General features: G+C 50.2%; 1 protein-coding gene across 1 annotated transcript; it reads right to left on the reverse strand.

The window, feature by feature from the left end:
• Nucleotides 1-15,026: 15,026 nt before the first annotated feature.
• RPL37 (ribosomal protein L37) lies at nt 15,027-17,850 on the reverse strand. The gene is made up of 4 exons (XM_061349564.1): nt 17,652-17,850; nt 16,813-16,956; nt 16,449-16,533; nt 15,027-15,138 (listed from the first exon to the last, which is right to left on the reverse strand). Exons 1-4 carry the CDS (start codon nt 17,848-17,850, stop codon nt 15,069-15,071), a joined length of 498 nt encoding a protein of 165 aa, XP_061205548.1. The 3' UTR covers nt 15,027-15,068.
• Between the last annotated feature and the right edge of the window lie 1,849 nt (nt 17,851-19,699).

Here is a 19,699-nt window from a genome sequence, read left to right on the forward strand (position 1 = left end):
CCACCATCCATCGCTTGGTTGGGCATTCACACATATGCCTGGCATCACTGCAACGCCACTCTGCGCTAACCTCCCATCTCTTGTTTGTGCCCAGTATCAGTGCTTCACGCCCGTCACCGAGGCCTCAGCCACCTCATCCTGCTTCAGCGTGAGGTTGCTCTGTCTGTGGCTGACTTCCCCAGGCACCTGCGACAAGAGAGTCCTTTACATAACACCTCGTGCCTCCCTTGGAGGCATCAGGACAAAGTCCCACAAGCTCTCTCCAAACCCCAGCCCTGCTGGAAGGCCTCTGGGCTCCCTGGCTTCCTGCCACAGCAGGTCACAGGCAGCAGTCTGCTCTTGGGAATCTTGTTCTACCCAGAGGAGAATCCCAATGTATGGCTGCCTCCAGCCACAAGCACTGGGTATCCGTCTGCCTGCCAAAGGTGGCTGCACCACAGACACCCAATGGAGACACCATAGGACGTGGTCCGTTTCCCACAACGGGTTCGGTTTCAAGGTCCACTCGATGACATTTACAGGTCCCTTCCCATGTAACCCATTCTATAGTCCTACAGGTTTTGCCAAAGCTGGAAACAGCAGCAGAGATACAGGCCTGGAGCTCTCCCACACAGACTTTCAGGGGGGAGCAAACAGAACGCCGAAATAGGATGTGGCATCCTCAGAAGCAGCAGGCGGTATAATCTGTGGTAACAAGGAGTAACAAAGGAAGGGGCAAGAGCCGAGTGCATGGCGGCAAATCGTAGCAGTGATGGGAAGGAGATAATAGTGGGAGCATCAACATCCATCAGCCCCCTAATATTGTTAATAAAGCTGAGGACGGTTTTTTCCTGTGGTCTTCCATCCTTATCTTCTCGTACTGTCTCATCATTAGACCTAGACGCCTCCTGGTTGCCAATGGGTCTCCTTGCTAGCTCTAAACTGGGCAGCTTTTCCATGGCCAGACACAGGAAGCCCCCTCAGCATTTCGTTTATCCCCACAGACATTGCTTTTGGAAACCAAGGACAAGAACAGACTCCAGATTTCTTGCCCTGCTCTGTCTCTAACCCACAGTACTGGTTCCCTGTGCATTGCAAAGAGCATCCACACCTTAGCGCCACACAGAGCTCCCCGGGGCAGCTGTAAGCTCCAGGATCACGCCAGGGTGCGCTGTTTCCAGGGAACAGCAGCTCTGTTTCAAGCACAGCAGCCCTGAGGAAAATGCTGGTGCAAGGCATTCCCACCGTTTGCCAGGGAACCGAAGCCAAGAGGCTTGTGATTCGGCTCCTCTGTGGGACTGAGCCTCGCCACATCTTGTGCCCATGTTCCTAAGCCCCACGGAGTAACAGGACCCACGGTGGGTGCACCCCATCCCTTGAGTCCCATAGCTTAGGAACATGGCACCACTGAGTCTCATCCTGCGCTGCAGGCTCTGTGCGAGTTTGAGAGGGTTCTGGGTGGAGGAGGTGGAAGACCCAGCGGGCATGTGAGGAAATGGAGTGCGTAGCACCGGGAAGTGCAGGAGAAAGCAGCACAGGTGGGGATAGCAACGCCAGCAGCATTACCAGTACCACTGACACTTCTGCAGTTTTAATGATGTTCTGTATTTACTGAATAATAATAAGTAATAATTAAAAATAATGATAATAATCATAATAACAGGGCCGGATGCTGGATCTTTTGAAGATTGGCTCGAGCCCCTGCTGGCAGCCTGGCTGTGTGTTGGCCAGGCACTGAGGCTCCCTCCCAGTGTCACTGATGGCGGGATGGCTTCTTGGGGGGCTGGGAGGGGTCCTTGGGGCTGCCAGCTCTCCTCTTCAGGGCTCGCCGGGGCCTCCCAGGGTAGCTCTGGCTGCTGCAGTTGGGAGTGGAGGACGCAGGCACAGGCTCCTGCAGCGCATCCCGGGGCCCTGCTTGCTCCCCATGGGTGCCAACGGAGGTACTGGGGAAGCTGCCGGGACCCCTATGAAGTTCTGGTCTGGGGGTAGGAGAATGCCCTGAAGAGGCAGAGGAGCTGGGAGAGGCCTCGGGGCTCCCCTCCTGGCCCCCGGCAGCACGGGCGTTCCCAAGGCCCATGCGGTGTCGGGCCTCCTTGACGCACCGGCGCACAACGGTGTCGATGAGCTGGTGGACGAAGCTCCTCGTGCGCTGGCCCAGCGACTCCTGCAGCACCTGGATCAGAGCCTCCTCATCCAACCCAAAGAAGCACAGGCTGGAGATGACGAGGCTCTGCGCTGCCGGCACTGCCTGGGCATCCTCCACCAGCTGCCCCAGCTCCCGCTGCAGCCAGGGCAGCAGGGGATCGAGGACACGGGGTGGACGCGGAAGATGAAAACACAAACGTACATGGAAGCCGCCCAATGCAGCCATGCGCAGGTTTCCCGCAGCTGGTGGCTGGGGTGCTGCAGGGCCATGGAGGCCTTGGGCGGCTGCGTGTGCCGGTCCCCTATAGTCACGCGGACGATGGGCGATGCCGCCGCAGGTGGTGGGAGGGCACATTCCTCAAAGTCGTCGTCCGCCCGCACTGAGTTCACGATGGACGTCACCCTCCTCTTGCAGAGGGGGCACTCGGGCTTGCTGTCAGCCCACCGCGTGATGCAGGGGTAGCAGAACTGGTGGAGGCATGGCAGTACGTAGCTGGCCTCCTCCCAGCTGTCCAGGTATATTGGACAGCGGTCCTCCAGCTCCGTGGCCATGCTCTTCATGGGCTGCGGTGGGCTGGGGGGAGCAGGCGGTGTGGAGGCGCTCCCTCTCCCTGATGCTGCAGCAGCGGGTGTCACGCTGGAAGAGAGGCCACAAGCAGTCATTCGCTGCTCCAGGGAGGGCTGGAACAAACGTCCAGGCTCCTCAAGAAGGAAATCCTTTTGGCTGCCCTGGTTGAGGTTTCCGAGCACATCTCACCTCTGCTGCTGCGAGTGCTCCCGCGCGGTGTCCCGGTCGTCTGATCCAGGCAGGGCGGGTAAAATCCTCCAGTGGCTCTGGGGTCAGGCACTGAGAGTTGCAGTGAAGAACCCTCTGAGCACGACCTCAGCTCCAGCAATAGCCTCGCTCAACACTCCAACGTCACGGACTCGCTCAGCTGGAGTGCGGGCACAGCCGGAAGATGAGATGCAGCGCCCGCCTATAAACCTCGAGGGACATGACACCACAATCCGTTGCTCGGGAAAGTCGTTTTCCATCACTTGCAGTGTCACGCTTCATCCCTCGGTGACATCAGAAAGCGTCGCTCGGTAACACCACCATCCATCGCTTGGTTGGGCATTCACGCATGTGCCTGGCATCACTGCAACGCCACTCTGCGCTAACCTCCCATCTCTTGTTTGTGCCCAGTATCAGTGCTTCACGCCCGTCACCGAGGCCTCAGCCACCTCATCCTGCTTCAGCGTGAGGTTGCTCTGTCTGTGGCTGACTTCCCCAGGCACCTGCGACAAGAGAGTCCTTTACATAACACCTCATGCCTCCCTTGGAGGCATCAGGACAAAGTCCCACAAGCTCTCTCCAAACCCCAGCCCTGCTGGAAGGCCTCTGGGCTCCCTGGCTTCCTGCCACAGCAGGTCACAGGCAGCAGTCTGCTCTTGGGAATCTTGTTCTACCCAGAGGAGAATCCCAATGTATGGCTGCCTCCAGCCACAAGCACTGGGTATCCGTCTGCCTGCCAAAGGTGGCTGCACCACAGACACCCAATGGAGACACCATAGGACGTGGTCCCTTTCCCACAACGGGTTCTGTTTCAAGGTCCACTCGATGACATTTACAGGTCCCTTCCCATGTAATCCATTCTATAGTCCTACAGGTTTTGCCAAAGCTGGAAACAGCAGCAGAGATACAGGCCTGGAGCTGTCCCAAACAGACTTTCAGGGGGGAGCAAAGGGAACGCCAAAATAGGATGTGGCATCCTTCTAGGTAGTTAGGGTCTGGCGATCGGAAGATGTCGCGCTGTACGGAAAGATAAGACCTCCCTCCGAGTAGCCAATAGGGCCTAGCCTAGGTCGTAAGCAGACGGACGTGACGTTGTAAACCCAGGCTACATAACGGTGTGTTACTCGCCAATAAACGCCATTTGCCATCCACCACATTGGTGTCCGTGAGCTGATGGCCCAAGCGGCCTGGGATTGGTCGCCGTACCGTTCCTGAACCATGTCGCCACGCCAACGAAATCAACAAGTGATGCCGAAACCCGGGAATCGTCTGCACAGGTGAACGGCGGCCGGAGCGGCTGGACGAGCGAGCCCGGCAGGGAGGACGCTTCCGGACCAACAAGGAGGATGGAAGCCCTTGTGAAGCTCGTATCTCAGTTACATAAGCAGTGGGGTATTGATTGTAAGCCGAAAGATATTACTCTTGCAGTTGCGAGTCTTTTACAAACTGGGGTCATTGACCAGCCAGTGGATATTCTCCACCCTGAGGTGTGGGATAAATGCGCTAAAGTGTTAGCCGAGGAGACGATGTCCTCGGGTTGTGGGAAATACCTTAAGTCATGGGGGAAAGTCGTACAGGCCCTGTGCAAGGCCATGCAAGAGCAGGAGACCTGGAAGGCAGCAAAGAACTGTCTGAGGGCTACCCCGAAATTGGGAGTCGGGGCAGCTACACAAACTCTGCACCCCCCAGACGGTGACGGCTCTACCGAGCCTAAAGATATGCAGAAAGGCGACACGCCTCCCCAATCCCTGAATCCCGACCCGCCTACGGAGGGACAGGAACGAGCAAAATCCTTTTGGGGTGGGTTGGTCGAGGAGGCCAGGGGCTCCGCGGAGAGGGAGTCCGAGGCAATTGGGGTTAGACCACCGCCCTATGTGCCCCAAAATGGCGCCGAGCGGAGAGAAGGAGGGCGGGGCGAAGATGCTCCTGGCGGGAACAGGGGGGAAATGGTAGAACTAACAAGTGCGCATAAAAGGGGGGGGGGAGGAGAATGAGAAGGAGAACCGAAAGGGGGAGGGGCGTTAGAGCGAGGGGCAGAAAGCCAATCAGAGCGGCCGTCTGGAAAAATGCCGTTGTAGGGCAAACACCCCGCCGAGCAGGGGGCGGGGCGAACCAGGAGGGCGGGGAGAGCCAAGAGGGAGGGAACGGCCCGCCCACAAGAAAAGCGGGCGGGGCCGGAGCCCAGCGAAAAGGCGCGGGAAACCTGAAGTAACTAGTCAGTCGACTTCCGACTCGGACTCAGACGGTAGCTGGGAGGAGTGGCTTGCAACCGATTCAAACTCCGAGGAGGAGGAAACGGAGGTAAACAAAGCTAAGAGCCGAAGGATTCCCATCCGGACTAAAGAGGAACGGCGAGGGGAAGAAGTCCCTCTCACGGACTGGAAGGAAATAAAGATTGCGTGTGCCGACTGGGCCCCATCAGTCCAACTAGCATTCCCGGTCGGGTGACAGACGGGGGACAGAGGGTGCGCTCGCCAGTAAACCCTAAGGATGTACAAGCAATTGTTAAGGCAATTGCGGATAAAGGGCTTAATTCTGCCATGGTCTCCACCCTCACAGATGGTGTTTTCAGAAGAGACGATATGCTCCCGTTCAATATAAAACGGGAATGGAGATAGGGATGGGAACAATGATGGAGGCTAGCCCTTACAGGGCCAGGGTATGCCGCTGTTAGAAAAAATGGCAGAGTTAGGTGGTGCCTACTTAAATCCATTAAACTAGACCTCCAGAATAAAACTAATGAAAATTGTGAGTTTCTGTTCACAGGGTTAGATCATCGAACGCCCTCGTAACTCGTACGCCCCGGTGACAAGAGAGGATGCCAAGTCACCAACCATCCCGTCCGCACCCGGGAGCTCCACACCAGCGAGCAACCCGAGCAACAGTGAAATAGCCCCCAAGGGAGGGGGCCACGATGCCTTTGTCTGATTTTGATTTGGGGGTTTGTTACTGTAGGGCAAGTAGAATGATCGTGCTGGTATTACTCTTCACACCCTGTATATTGAATCGCCTTGTGTCATTTGTCAAGAGCCGGTTAGAACAGGTTAACATGTTTGTAGAAAGCCACCAACTACTTTAAGAATGTATCTACTCAGTATTACCCAAACTTACCCCAACTTGCTCCAACTTACAACCCGTCACCTTAATTACCCCTCACTAACCACTTACCCGAAGCCATTAACCACCAACCTGAAGTGCCTCATGCTGTAACATTTTATATGTATATGTGTACCCTTTTCTACTTTTCTACTTTTTTACTTTTTATATTAGCCTATTTAATTAAAAATAGGGAGGGGGGAAATGTAGGTAGTTAGGGTCTGGCGATCAGAAGATGTCACGCTGTACGGAAAGATAAGACGCCCCTCCGAGTAGCCAATAGGGCATAGCCTAGGTCGTAAGCAGACAGACGTGATGTAAACCCAGGCTATATAACGCCGTGTTACTCGCCAATAAACGCCATTTGCCATCCACCACATTGATTCCGTGAGCTGATGGCCCAAGCGGCCAGGGATTGGTCACCATGCCGTTCCTGAACCAGGACGCCACGCCAACAAAGGCAACACATCCTTAGAAGCAGAAGGCAGTATAATCTGTGGTAACAAGGAGTAACAAAGGACGGGGCAAGAGCCGAGTGCATGGCGGCAAATCGTAGCAGTGATGGGAGGGAGATAATAGTGGGAGCATCAACATCCATCAGCCCCCTAATATTGTTAATAAAGCTGAGGACGGTTTTTTCCTGTGGTCTTCCATCCTTATCTTCTCGTACTGTCTCATCATTAGACCTAGACGCCTCCTGGTTGCCAATGGGTCTCCTTGCTAGCTCTAAACTGGGCAGCTTTTCCATGGCCAGACACAGGAAGCCCCCTCAGCATTTCGTTTATCCCCACAGACATTGCTTTTGGAAACCAAGGACAAGAACAGACTCCAGATTTCTTGCCCTGCTCTGTCTCTTACCCACAGTGCTGGCTCCCTGTGCATTGCAAAGAGCATCCACACCTTAGCGCCACACAGAGCTCCCCGGGGCAGCTGTAAGCCCCAGGATCACGCCAGGGTGCGCTGTTTCCAGGGAACAGCAGCTCTGTTTCAAGCACAGCAGCCCTGAGGAAAATGCTGGTGCAAGGCATTCCCACCGTTTGCCAGGGAACCGAAGGCAAGAGGCTTGTGATTCGGCTCCTCTGTGGGACTGAGCCTCGCCACATCTTGTGCCCATGTTCCTAAGCCCCACGGAGTAACAGGACCCACGGTGGGTGCACCCCATCCCTTGAGTCCCATAGCTTAGGAACATGGCACCACTGAGTCTCATCCTGCGCTGCAGGCTCTGTGCGAGTTTGAGAGGGTTCTGGGTGGAGGAGGTGGAAGACCCAGCGGGCATGTGAGGAAACGGAGTGCGTAGCACCGGGAAGTGCAGGAGAAAGCAGCACAGGTGGGGATAGCAACGCCAGCGGCATTACCAGTACCACTGACACTTCTGCAGTTTTAATGATGTTCTGTATTTACTGAATAATAATAAGTAATAATTAAAAATAATGATAATAATCATAATAACAGGGCCGGATGCTGGATCTTTTGAAGATTGGCTCGAGCCCCTGCTGGCAGCCTGGCTGTGTGTTGGCCAGGCACTGAGGCTCCCTCCCAGTGTCACTGATGGCGGGATGGCTTCTTGGGGGGCTTGGAGGGGTCCTTGGGGCTGCCAGCTCTCCTCTTCAGGGCTCGCCGGGGCCTCCCAGGGTAGCTCTGGCTGCTGCAGCTGGGAGTGGAGGACGCAGGCACAGGCTCCTGCAGCGCATCCCGGGGCCCTGCTTGCTCCCCATGGGTGCCAACGGAGGTACTGGGGAAGCTGCCGGGACCCCTATGAAGTTCTGGTCTGGGGGTAGGAGAATGCCCTGAAGAGGCAGAGGAGCTGGGAGAGGCCTCGGGGCTCCCCTCCTGGCCCCCGGCAGCACGGGCGTTCCCAAGGTCCATGCGGTGTCGGGCCTCCTCACTGCACCGGCGCACAACGGTGTCGATGAGCTGGTGGACGAAGCTCCTCATGCGCTGGCCCAGCGACTCCTGCAGCACCTGCATCAGAGCCTCCTCATCCAGCCCAAAGAAGCGCAGGCTGGAGATGACGAGGCTCTGCGCTGCCGGCACTGCCTGGGCATCCTCCACCAGCTGCCCCAGCTCCCGCTGCAGCCAGGGCAGCAGGGGATCGAGGACACGGGGTGGACGCGGAAGATGAAAGCCCAAACGTACATGGAAGCCGCCCAATGCAGCCATGCGCAGGTTTCCCGCAGCTGGTGGCTGGGGTGCTGCAGGGCCATGGAGGCCTTGGGCAGCTGCGTGTGCCGGCCCCCCTGCCGTCAGGCGGACGATGGGCGATGCCGCTGCAGGTGGTGGCAGGGCACGTTCCTCAAAGTCGTCGTCCGCCCGCACCGAGTGCACGATGGACGTCACCCTCCTCTTGCAGAGGGGGCACTCGGGCTTGCTGTCAGCCCACCGCGTGATGCAGGGGTAGCAGAACTGGTGGAGGCATGGCAGTACGTAGCTGGCCTCCTCCCAGCTGTCCAGGCATATTGGACAGCGGTCCTCCAGCTCCGTGGCCATGCTCTTCATGGGCTGCAGTGGGCTGGGGGGAGCAGGCAGTGCGGAGGCGCTTCCTCTCCCTGATGCTGCAGCAGCGGGTGTCACGCTGGAAGAGAGGCCACAAGCAGTCATTCGCTGCTCCAGGGAGGGCTGGAACAAACGTCCAGGCTCCTCAAGAGGGAAATCCTCTTGGCTGCCCTGGTTGAGGTTTCCGAGCACATCTCACCTCTGCTGCTGCGAGTGCTCCCGCGCGGTGTCCCGGTTGTCTGATCCAGGCAGGGTGGTTAAAATCCTCCAGTGGCTCTGGGGTCAGGCACTGAGAGTTGCAGTGAAGAACCCTCTGAGCACGACCTCAGCTCCAGCAATAGCCTCGCTCAACACTCCAACGTCACGGACTCGCTCAGCTGGAGTGCGGGCACAGCCAGAAGATGAGATGCAGCGCCTGCCTATAAACCTCGAGGGACATGACACCACAATCCGTTGCTCGGGAAAGTTGTTTTCCATCACTTGCAGTGTCACGCTTCATCCCTCGGTGACATCAGAAAGCGTCGCTCGGTAACACCACCATCCATCGCTTGGTTGAGCATTCACACATGTGCCTGGCATCACTGCAACGCCACTCTGCGCTAACCTCCCATCTCTTGTTTGTGCCCAGTATCAGTGCTTCACGCCCGTCACCGAGGCCTCAGCCACCTCATCCTGCTTCAGCGTGAGGTTGCTCTGTCTGTGGCTGACTTCCCCAGGCACCTGCGACAAGAGGGTCCTTTACATAACACCTCGTGCCTCCCTTGGAGGCATCAGGACAAAGTCCCACAAGCTCTCTCCAAACCCCAGCCCTGCTGGAAGGCCTCTGGGCTCCCTGGCTTCCTGCCACAGCAGGTCACAGGCAGCAGTCTGCTCTTGGGAATCTTGTTCTACCCAGAGGAGAATCCCAATGTATGGCTGCCTCCAGCCACAAGCACTGGGTATCCGTCTGCCTGCCAAAGGTGGCTGCACCACAGACACCCAATGGAGACACCATAGGACGTGGTCCCTTTCCCACAACGGGTTCGGTTTCAAGGTCCACTCGATGACATTTACAGGTCCCTTCCCATGTAATCCATTCTATAGTCCTACAGGTTTTGCCAAAGCTGGAAACAGCAGCAGAGATACAGGCCTGGAGCTGTCCCAAACAGACTTTCAGGGGGGAGCAAAGGGAACGCCAAAATAGGATGTGGCATCCTTAGAAGCAGCATCAATGTGCATACTTGCTATATCAAATGTAAACAAACCTTCACATTGACATAAATTGATTTTAAGCCTACAAGATTTTTCTGGTGCACCTTGAGGACGAGGGCTTGTCTGTGCATTGCCCCTACTACTGGGGGAGTTTGAGACAAGGAACAGCTCCTTCTACAGAGTTTCCTTGGTTTCCTTATACAAGAATTGTAAGGACAGCTCCAAAAATTCCTTCAAAGAAAGAATGGGGAAGCAAGTAAGTGTGAAGAGCTGTGTAGGGTCTGGTATTTTCAGCACAATGGCAAGCAATTGTGTGTGTGGTTGAGTTTTGGAGGCGTGATGGCTCCAAGTCTTTCAGAATTCCCTTGTTTCCACTTTCATCTTTTATCACTGACCTTTGTTTCAGGTCTCTAGGGTTTTGTTGTTGGCCACTGTCTGTGGGAAGATAATAGAGGCTTGGGAACTTGTATTTCATGACAGGCCATTAATGTCCTATTGAGTTCTACAAGTACCAGTTGTAGGGGCTGGAAGATGTTATTTGAGTCCTTCTGAAATAGTTGCTCATTTCATAATTGTGGAGGAGATGAGATTTAGTGATCCAGAGAATCCTTGGTTTTGTCTTCTGATGTCCCTAGGAGTTCTGTGGAAGTGGATGGTTTTGTGTGCCATGAAAAGCATAGATCCCCTTGAAGGATCAAGGCCCGACGAGGAGGCACTTTTCCACAGGGCCCAAGTAGCATGCTTGCTCCACACTCCTGAGGTTTTCATTATAACTTTAGAAGTAATTTTAGTCTAAGCTTATTGGGAATTTGGGCTATAGCTGTATGCACCGTAGGTGTCCCAAGGATGAAAGGTTTTATCATCATGGCTATTCTAGTACGGCAAAACTTTTCTGGCATTCTCTATATAAACTTCCCCAGTGCGTGAGAGTATCAAGGAATAGTTTGTATTCACCAAGGAAGAATCTCTTCACTACTACAATTCAGTGTTTTTATGTTTTCAGTAAATGGAAATTACAGGAAGAAATAATGGTTCTTGCTGTGGTTTCAGGCTGTAGAAATTTTCACATTATAGGAAGAATCCTGTTTTCAGCATTTCTGAATACCTCCTAGGGCAGAAGCTGGCACTGGCCACATGTGGGCATTGTTCTTCGTTGTGGAGTAGTTAACAAGTTTTGTTACCAATGTGTTTATTAACACTCACTGCTCTGAATCAGTCCTCCTTCACCTATATGAAACATTGCTGGTATGACTTTCACAACCTGGATAGCTCTATCTAATTTTTTTTAATTAATTTGCACTACTGTCAGGATTTATAGCAAGAAAGTTTAGTCCTACAAAGATGAACCGAAGGTATGTGGTACTGTGTCTGTCTCGGCATTCTTCAGCTGTATTGATTTACACTTGCAGACTTGTGCCATTCATCATATTTCTTTAGCTCTCTGCAGTCAATATACTTCTTTCACACTCTTGTCCAAGCAAGTTTATCAGTAAGAGCAATGCTTATAGCCAAGTGCTCAGAAGCAATCCTATTTCATAGCTGTCCTGTATGCTCATAAGGTCATGAGAAAATGTTACAGAATCACAGAATCCCAAGGGTTGGAAGGGACCTCAAAAGATCATCTAGTCCAACCCCCCTGCAAGAGCAGGGTAACCTAGAGTACATCACACAGGAACTTGTCCAGGCGGACCTTGAGTATCTCCAACATAGGAGACTCCACAACCCCCTGGGCAACCTGTGCCAGTCTCTGTCACTCTCACAGTAAAGAAGTTTTTCCTGATGTTAATGTGGAACCTCCTATGCTCCAGTTTACACCCATTGCCCATTATCCCTTGCCCTATCACTGGACATCACTGAAAAAAACCTAGCTTCATCATCCTGACACTCACCCTTTACATATTTGTAAACATTGATGAGGTCACCCCGCAGTCTCCTCCAAGCTAAAGAGACCCAGCTCCCTCTGCCCCTCCTCATAAGGGAGATGTTCCACTCCCTTAATCATCTTTGTGGCTCTGTGCTGGACTCTTTCAAGCAAAAGAAACAGAAAAGAAACAGGTCTCCCAGGCCCAACCCCGCAGTGTGCTAGACTTCCAGGAAATGAATAAGTGTTTTAATTTCCTGTTGACTGCAGTGGATGTAGGACTTCTGGCTGCATAGATTCACTTTCAGCTATTGGGGTTTTAGGGTGCAACTAAGGGGAGTTGTTTTGATTCTATTCTGATTATTCTTATGTGTAAGTATAGTATTCTGTAGAATATGTTTTAACAAAGGAAATTCTAGCAAAATAAAACTTCATTTCAGTATGTTGTGTCAGACATCTTGTCATGTATTCTGTTACAGTGTATTGCAAAGTAATAACAGTTTATAACAGACACTAAATTGCAGTATTGACTGACACATACATGCTTTTACTGAAAACATTATTTTCCAGTTCTTTTCAAATGTAAGGATTGTATTTTGAAATGCAGCAGATTTCTTTTTAAGGTGGAATTTGCAAGAGGGTGGAAGTTCTCTTTGCTGTATAATTCCACTTGAGGTGAAACTCACCAAGGGCTTGGCCCAGGGATTTGCAAAAGTGAGGAAATAACCCTTATTTTCTGCCTTGTGAATTTTCAGATTTGAGGGGTTATGTTCTACAGAAAAGCAAAAGTGGTCTGGTACTAAGCCAGTCCTTTAATGTCTTGTGTATCTCTGATTAAGTGAAAAGGACATGCAGAATCAATGAACAGCTGACCATCTTACATCAGTTTAAGGCAAGCAGTGACACTGAGAGCTGCAGTCATTCTGGGTTTGTATCAGTAGGATTAAAGGCCAGTTTTATATGAGGCAGAGTATTTCACAGGTCATAGCACCTCCTGGTTATTAATATACTGTATACTTCATATTCCCTTTTCTGTAACAGCCTATAGTTCTTTCAACCTCCACCCGGCCTTAGATGTTTCTTCTAATTTCCTGTGAGGCAATTTCCATTGAATTTCTAATTACAGATATACTAATATGTATTAGAAGGAGTGGGTTCATGTGTGAATTACAGCTGCCACTTCCAGATTGAGCTACAGACCATGTTTGGAAGCAGCAGCCACCAAAGGCCACCCATACCCCAGGAGAGGGAGCACCCCTCGTCCATGCGGAGCAAGCTTGGCACTCTCCAAGCCTCCCAAAACCAGCATACAGCCTCCTCTTTCTGCTCTGTCCTCCCTTCCTTCTTTCCTGCCTTCTCTCCTTCAGTCCTTTCCTCCTTCCCTTTCTTCCTCTCTCACTTTTGCTATTTGTCTTGCCCCCTCTTTCTTCTGCCTGTCTTGCCCATTCTTTCTGTCCCCACTGAGACACTTCTATCCAGTGGTATTGTGTTGTCTGAACACTGGAGCAAAAACGAGTGCCTTGCCAAAAAACCTCGTCTAGTACCAATACATTAACATTTCCCTAATGTTGGATTTCTCCAAAAAACTTCCTCAGTTCTTGATATCCTGCATATCAAAAATGTCAACACACTGGGCAGGGCCAGTAGCAGTGGTGGGAGATTTAAACATGATATAACCAAAACTAGCACTCTCTTGTTGAGACAATCTGCTCCAGGATTGGCACGATCTGCACTAGTGTGCTTTAGTGCAATGTACTGGGGTGTTCCAGAGTTTGAGGATTCCAGGTTGAGAGACAGGTGAGACACAATGGATAAAAAAACTAGTTTATTATCAGAGGGAAAGAGGGCAGGGGAAGAGCTAGGGAGGAAAAGGTAGGAAAGGGTTAAAGAAACTGATGGATCTTGTTAGCAGTGTTTATCTTGCCAACCCCAGAGACCACGTGGTGATGCTTAGGAAACCAGCTCTGAGAGACATCTTGAGGTGGCAGGCTCAACTGTTGACCTGGGTGGTATGAGGGTCTGCCTCCCTGCACTGCATGAAGGCTCGGGTTTTTATGCTAAAAGGGCACACTCATTCCAACACAGGGAGCCAGCCTACATCAGGAGTGGCCAGTTGTGGCTATTTGCTACCACTGCACAGTTAGTACAAAAGGGTCTCTGGCTGGGGATTTTCAAAGTGGACTGAGGGACTTTTAGGGGATTTTCAGGGAGGAGCCACCATGAACCATTATTTCATGTGTCTTACAGCTGGTTTTCAGCCTGACTTATGCTGAAGAGCTAGTAAGCAGCAGCAGTGAACAGTTAAGCATTGGCTCTTGCAGTATTGTACCATCTGAGTCATTGTCCAGAACAAAACCCATTACAGAAAGATTATGCAAGACTTTGCAAAACAAAGGCTTTCATTCCCACCCACAGTCAGAATATCTGCTGTAGCACTGCCCAACAAGCCTTTAGAGCCTTGCCGACCTAAGATGCTTTGATGCAGTTTTTTGTTACAGAGATTAACAAAGACACATTTACCATTACTACCTCCTACACATACGTGTTCCTGTGTACCACCAAAACCCACAATTCAGATGCACTTCTGAGCCATGGATGTGGAGTACATGAAGTGTTATTTTAACAGCTTCACCACCACTTGCAGACTCAGCAGGACCAGTTGAAAGCAGAGTGCATAGTGTTTGCTACATTTAACCAGAGCAGCAGGGAAAAGATCTTTGTTTAGAAACAGCCCAAGTAGATAAAGCATCCAAAAGCATTAACTGTACTTGATTTAAAAATGCAATAAAGTGTTGCCAGGTGCACTCCAATTTCACACCTGGCTGAAAATTACATGAAGCACCAGTCCATCAGTCTGGAAATCCCTCAAGGGACTTGCTTCTGGATGCTACCTGCCTTTTACTGTCTACACCCAGCACAGTTAACACAGATTACATCAGTTTATCTCACTGACCTCCCCAGACCATCTTCACACCTTCTATCCAAACTACAGCAGATCTTCAATCCCTTTGTGTTGGGCAGTATGCCTGCTCCAGACCTGGGAGTTTCTTTTTGCCCAAGACTCAATGACCCACTGAACAATACTTTTGCAAGCCTTCCAGCCCCCATGCTGTGAAAAAAAGGCCAAGACTGGAAGTGCCTCGTTAACTACTGCCTCCTACAACAGCAGGCAGTCATTATGCAAGTTAGTCTCTTCAAGATGAAGTTCTGCCTCTCCATACCAGAGCACAGTAAAACTTGGGAGGTAAACAGGGCAACTCCATTTCTCAACCAGCTGAGTTGTTCTGAGTAACACATACAAGCCTCTTTTTAATTTCAGCACAGAGATTAACAGTCCTTTTCAAGACAGAGGTACTATCGAATGAGAAGTGAAAAGACTGTTTTTAGTAAATCGCTTCAATGCATACCATCAAGAAACACTGTGCGTAAATAAATGCATTTTCAGGAATCCTACATTTCACTAAGTAAAACATAAAAGGTGACAGATTTTCTGTATAAGACCTTTTATTTTAACAAACAGATGAGTCTTTATGATGAACTGGAGGCTGCAACAGCTGCTCTCTTGGGCTTCGGGGTGGTTCCCTCACGGAATCCATTCCTATAAGCAGAAATATGGTTACCACATTTTGAAAGGATAATTCCCATGCCAAGTTATTTTCTTTCAAGCAGTGTTTTGTATCGAGTTCACCAGCTTTTTTCAGGGATGCACTGAAATCACTGTGGAATTCCTATGTTCATTTTTTGTAAGAAACACCTTATTAATAAGTGTTTGGAATAAGCAATACATTTTTCCCTCCTGCTGAGGTAAACCTGATTCTTTCAAATAGCAAGATTTCAGTAACTGAGTGGATACTGGAAGACTGCATCAGATACAGCACACCTGCTGAAAGCACACCTTACTTCATGCTCCTACTAAGCAATTCAGCAAAAGATTTCATGTTTGTGAAGTGCAAGCCAACTTCTTACTGTAATACTCTATTTCTGCAACTAGACATTAGGACAGGCATGACAAAAAGAAGCCTCAGCCCTAAGCTCTGTTTTGGATATGACATTTCTATGTCACCAATGCTCAGTGGAATGCAGGCTACAGCTGCACACTGTAAGGTGCTTTCCAGCTGCTGCTGGGCAAATCTAGGCTCACCAGCACAGATGAATTGATCTCTCAACTACAACCGTGTCTCCGACTTAGAGGACTCCTACTTTTCACTACTAAAACCAATCTACATTTTCACAACTCTTCAACTGGTATTTTTCACCCAGCTTTCTAAAGTATTAGGCCAGAAGTTACAGGCCTCAGTTTTCGAACATGGAGGTCATAGAAAAGCATTTCTCAGCAAGTTTAACAGTACAGTATCTACCTCTACCATTACCTCAAAAGTACAACTCAGAGCCTTGTAACAAGTTTCAGAAACCTGTAAATCAGAACCTGCTACTTTAGCTACTTCCTTGCTAACTTGAAATAAGAGAGTAACTACTGAAGTTATTTCAGTCCTGAACTTTTTTTGTGGTCAAAAGAGAACCAGAATGCATTTCTGACTTGTGTCTTATGAAAACTCCACACTTCAGTGCAACTGGCATAGTGTCTCACAGAGTTAATACTACAACAAATATGTATTTTAAAATGTGGTCATTTAAATACAATAATCTGTGTTCTGTAGTATGTACACTTAATAAAAACATAAGCGCTTATTATACACTGTATGCCTTAACAGGGAATGAGTATTTTATCCTCAAAGGAATATGGAGTCAATTATACAAAGCATCACTTATTTCATGATATATTAAAGAAAATATGATATCAAATGTGCTAAGTAAATAAAAAATGTTAACTTTCATTGATAAGTTTTATCATTAAGTGGTATTTATTCAGGATTTTGCACCATGCCATGTTGTAATAAAACATTATACCTAAACCGACGGTAGACTTTCTTCAAGTGCCTCATGCGACCAGTACCAGTGGTGTTGCGTCTTTTAGCCTTTGCACTCCAGTTATCTAAAACATAGAAGCTACTGTCACTCTTTTGCACCAATTCATTAAGTTGCACATTACATTTGTATAACACAATTATCCTTATCTGTCAGAAGAGTAATTATAAAGTCAATTTCTGTGCATTAGTACTGCACATTAGCTAAAATATAGGCCATCAGAGTTAGTTTAATAAACTCCAAACATTGCAGTATGACACAGTATTCCTCCTTGATCAGAGACTACTGAAGAAGCCAAGTGCCTGCAAATTTATAAAGTCAAGTCAGTCAAAAGTGTGCTACTTACACTTTCTCTTACGCTTAGCAGGGTAACCACATTTTCCACAGGTAGATTTCTGCAGATGGTATGCCTTGGACCCACATCGGCGACACAAGGTGTGAGTCTTATTTCGCCGCTTACCGAATGACGATGTACCCTTCGTCTGAAAAGCATTTCAAGACACGGCATGTTGGAAATCCCACCAGCAGTTACAGATCATGCATCTAGACAAGCAAGCTCTTCTAAAAACCAGAGCCCAATAGTCACATCAGCAGCACACTTAACTCTGAAGCACCAACTCAGTTTCGCCTATAGGTAGCCTCCATTTCTAGAGATCACTTCCTTATGCCTCCCGCCGCCATTCATTATGGCCTCCCCTCCGCCGCCCATATTCTGAAGTAACACTGAGTTGTTATCCTCAGCTGCCTTCCTGGCACCCCCAAGCCCATCACTAATGAACCGTAAGCTGCTTTTTGCTTGAAGGACAGCGATCTGCCTCTCACAGACCCGCCACACACTCACAAGAAGCTCTGCCCACAGAACCTCCTCTTGGTATGGTACCGCGCAAAAGGCACCCACAGGCTCCGCAGGAGACCACAGCGACGCTCGGGAGGCTGCAGGGCCCGGACACTGCCTTCCCGCACGAATGAGCCGCCCCGCGCCCCAGAAGCAGTAGTAGCGCGGCCCGCTGCGGGGCTTTCAGGCCCCGGCTCCGCCAAACCTGCTCCGCCTCAGCGCCCCGCCGCCAGACGCGGCCGCAGCAAAGCGCAAGGGCGCCCCGAACAACAGAGAACTCGCGCAGCCCCGCGAGGCCCCACACGAAGGCGATGGCGGCGGATACTCAGCGCCCGCGCCGCAATACTCACCATCTTCCCTGGCCACCAGCACCAAAGAGACCACGCCCCGCCTCACTTCCGCTAAAGCCCGATTACTGCTTCCGGAGGCGGGACAGTTGTGCGTGGCTGTGTTAGTGCTGGTGCGGCTTGGGTGTGGGCGGGCTTCTGCTCCCGCTCGCGGCTGCGCGCTCCGGCCTGGTTTGGCCTGACGGCGGGGACTGGTTCCCATCGCCGTCCCTGAAGGCCCTAGTGTCGCGGTGAGACCTGCGTGGCCCGTGCGCGAAAGCTCGGTTGTTGTGTGCCGAGGCCGTGGGCCTCGTAGTAGTAGCCGGGAGGTGTCGTTTCTGTAAATATATATCTGCCTGGTAAAGAGAAGGTCACATGCACCCAAGCTGCCATACGGGCACATCGTTTTTTAAGTAAAGCTGCTGGTCTGCCCCTGGTGCCTTTAAGACGTGCCTGGTGCTCTGCTTCATTATGCAGAGTGCCGGCCCTGCTTACACATTCTGAGAAAATAATTTTAGTAAATGAAATTCAGGGGCAGAGTGTTTTTAGCTCTAATAACGCGATTTCAAAGTAAGTGTCTCAAATCACGGATAAGAGGGCTGCAGTACCTCTCCAGTGAGGGAAAGCTGATAGAGCTGGGTCTGTTCAGCCTGGAGAAGAAAAGGCTCAGGAGACACCTCTTTTTGTGGCATTTCAGTTCTTAGAAGAGGCCTGTGAGAAAGATGAGAGGCTTTTTAGCAGGGCCTGTTACATTAGGATGAGGGATAATGGTTTTAAACTAAAAAAAAGGGAGAGATTCAAGCATGACATGAAGAAAAAATTCCTTATACTGAGGGTGGCACAATACTGGCACAGGTTGCCCAGGGAGGTGGTGAATGCACCATCCCTGGAGACACTCCAGACCAGGCTGGATGTGTTTCTGGGCAACCAGATGTAGCTGAAGATGTTCCTGCTCATTGCAGGGGGCTTGGACTAGGTAGTCTTTGAAGATCCTTTCAACCCGAACTATTCTGTGATTCTGCAAAACATAGGGCAGTCTTCCTGCACTCTCTGCTTGTCCATGTCCTCCCAGGCTCCCCATGTGCATTGCAGACTGCCTGCAGTCGAAAGCATCACAGTCATGCAAAGTCTGGGTCTACTCAGATTCACATGTCTCCTGTCACATGCGAGTCTATCGTGCATCATCAGCAGACAGACAATCTAGATGCAATTTTATCTTAGAAGAGTTAGTTTTGGGGAAAATAACACATACAGAGAGAAATTGAAGAAATCTGGGTTTTTTGAAGAAAATTGAAGAAATATTTTCTTTTAATCATGAGTTCAAGGGGCACAAAATCACAAAATGGAATACAGGAACCTTTAGAATTAGTTTTAAGTAGTGTTAAGTTTGATGGCTTTGTAACAGTAGCAATGGAAAATTATTGAGGTGCATGATACATAGAGAAGAAAAGATAGAGTACAGCTAGAGAACATACTGAGAATTCTCACAAGATAAATCGTTATAGTTGACATAGTTTTAAGAAAAACAGTCTAGAAGAACAGGACACAGGGATAAGGAGTATCTGAGAATGGCAGGTGTCCAGGATGGGCTACAGTTAAATTAGCTGATAAGTAGGAGGATAGGAGAATTATTATGTCTCTGGTGCTAACGAACCAATTAAGCTGGTATGAGCATCTACTGTGCGTGCTTCAAAGGCTGCCAGAAGTGATGAAGATTGTTGGAAGAAGTAAATGACCCTCAGAGACCACCACCACAATTCTGTACGCATGCAGGGAACTCTCTGGAAAGTGACGTAATCCATATATATCCTCATGAATATGTATGTATGCCCAGGGACTATAAAAGGACAGCTTGTGTGGCAACTGGGGGACACACGTTAGGAGGAGCTATCCCCCGTCTCTCCCGTCGCCGCAGTAAAGAATACCTGCTTGTCAGCTTGAAAACTTTGTTGGCAAGTTTGTTCCTGGAGTTTTCTCCGAATCAACACCTTGTTGTCTCAAGGTATCACAATGTTCAGGAATTGGTGATAAAGCAAATTTATTTAATCCTTGATTATAGAATTAATCTTGTC

This window comes from Neopsephotus bourkii, unplaced genomic scaffold, assembly GCF_033783945.1.
Source record: "Neopsephotus bourkii isolate Nb327-2 ecotype Australia unplaced genomic scaffold, CSIRO-AGI_Nbou_v1 NB_414, whole genome shotgun sequence".
In the NCBI taxonomy this organism is placed as follows: Eukaryota; Metazoa; Chordata; class Aves; order Psittaciformes; family Psittacidae; genus Neopsephotus; species Neopsephotus bourkii.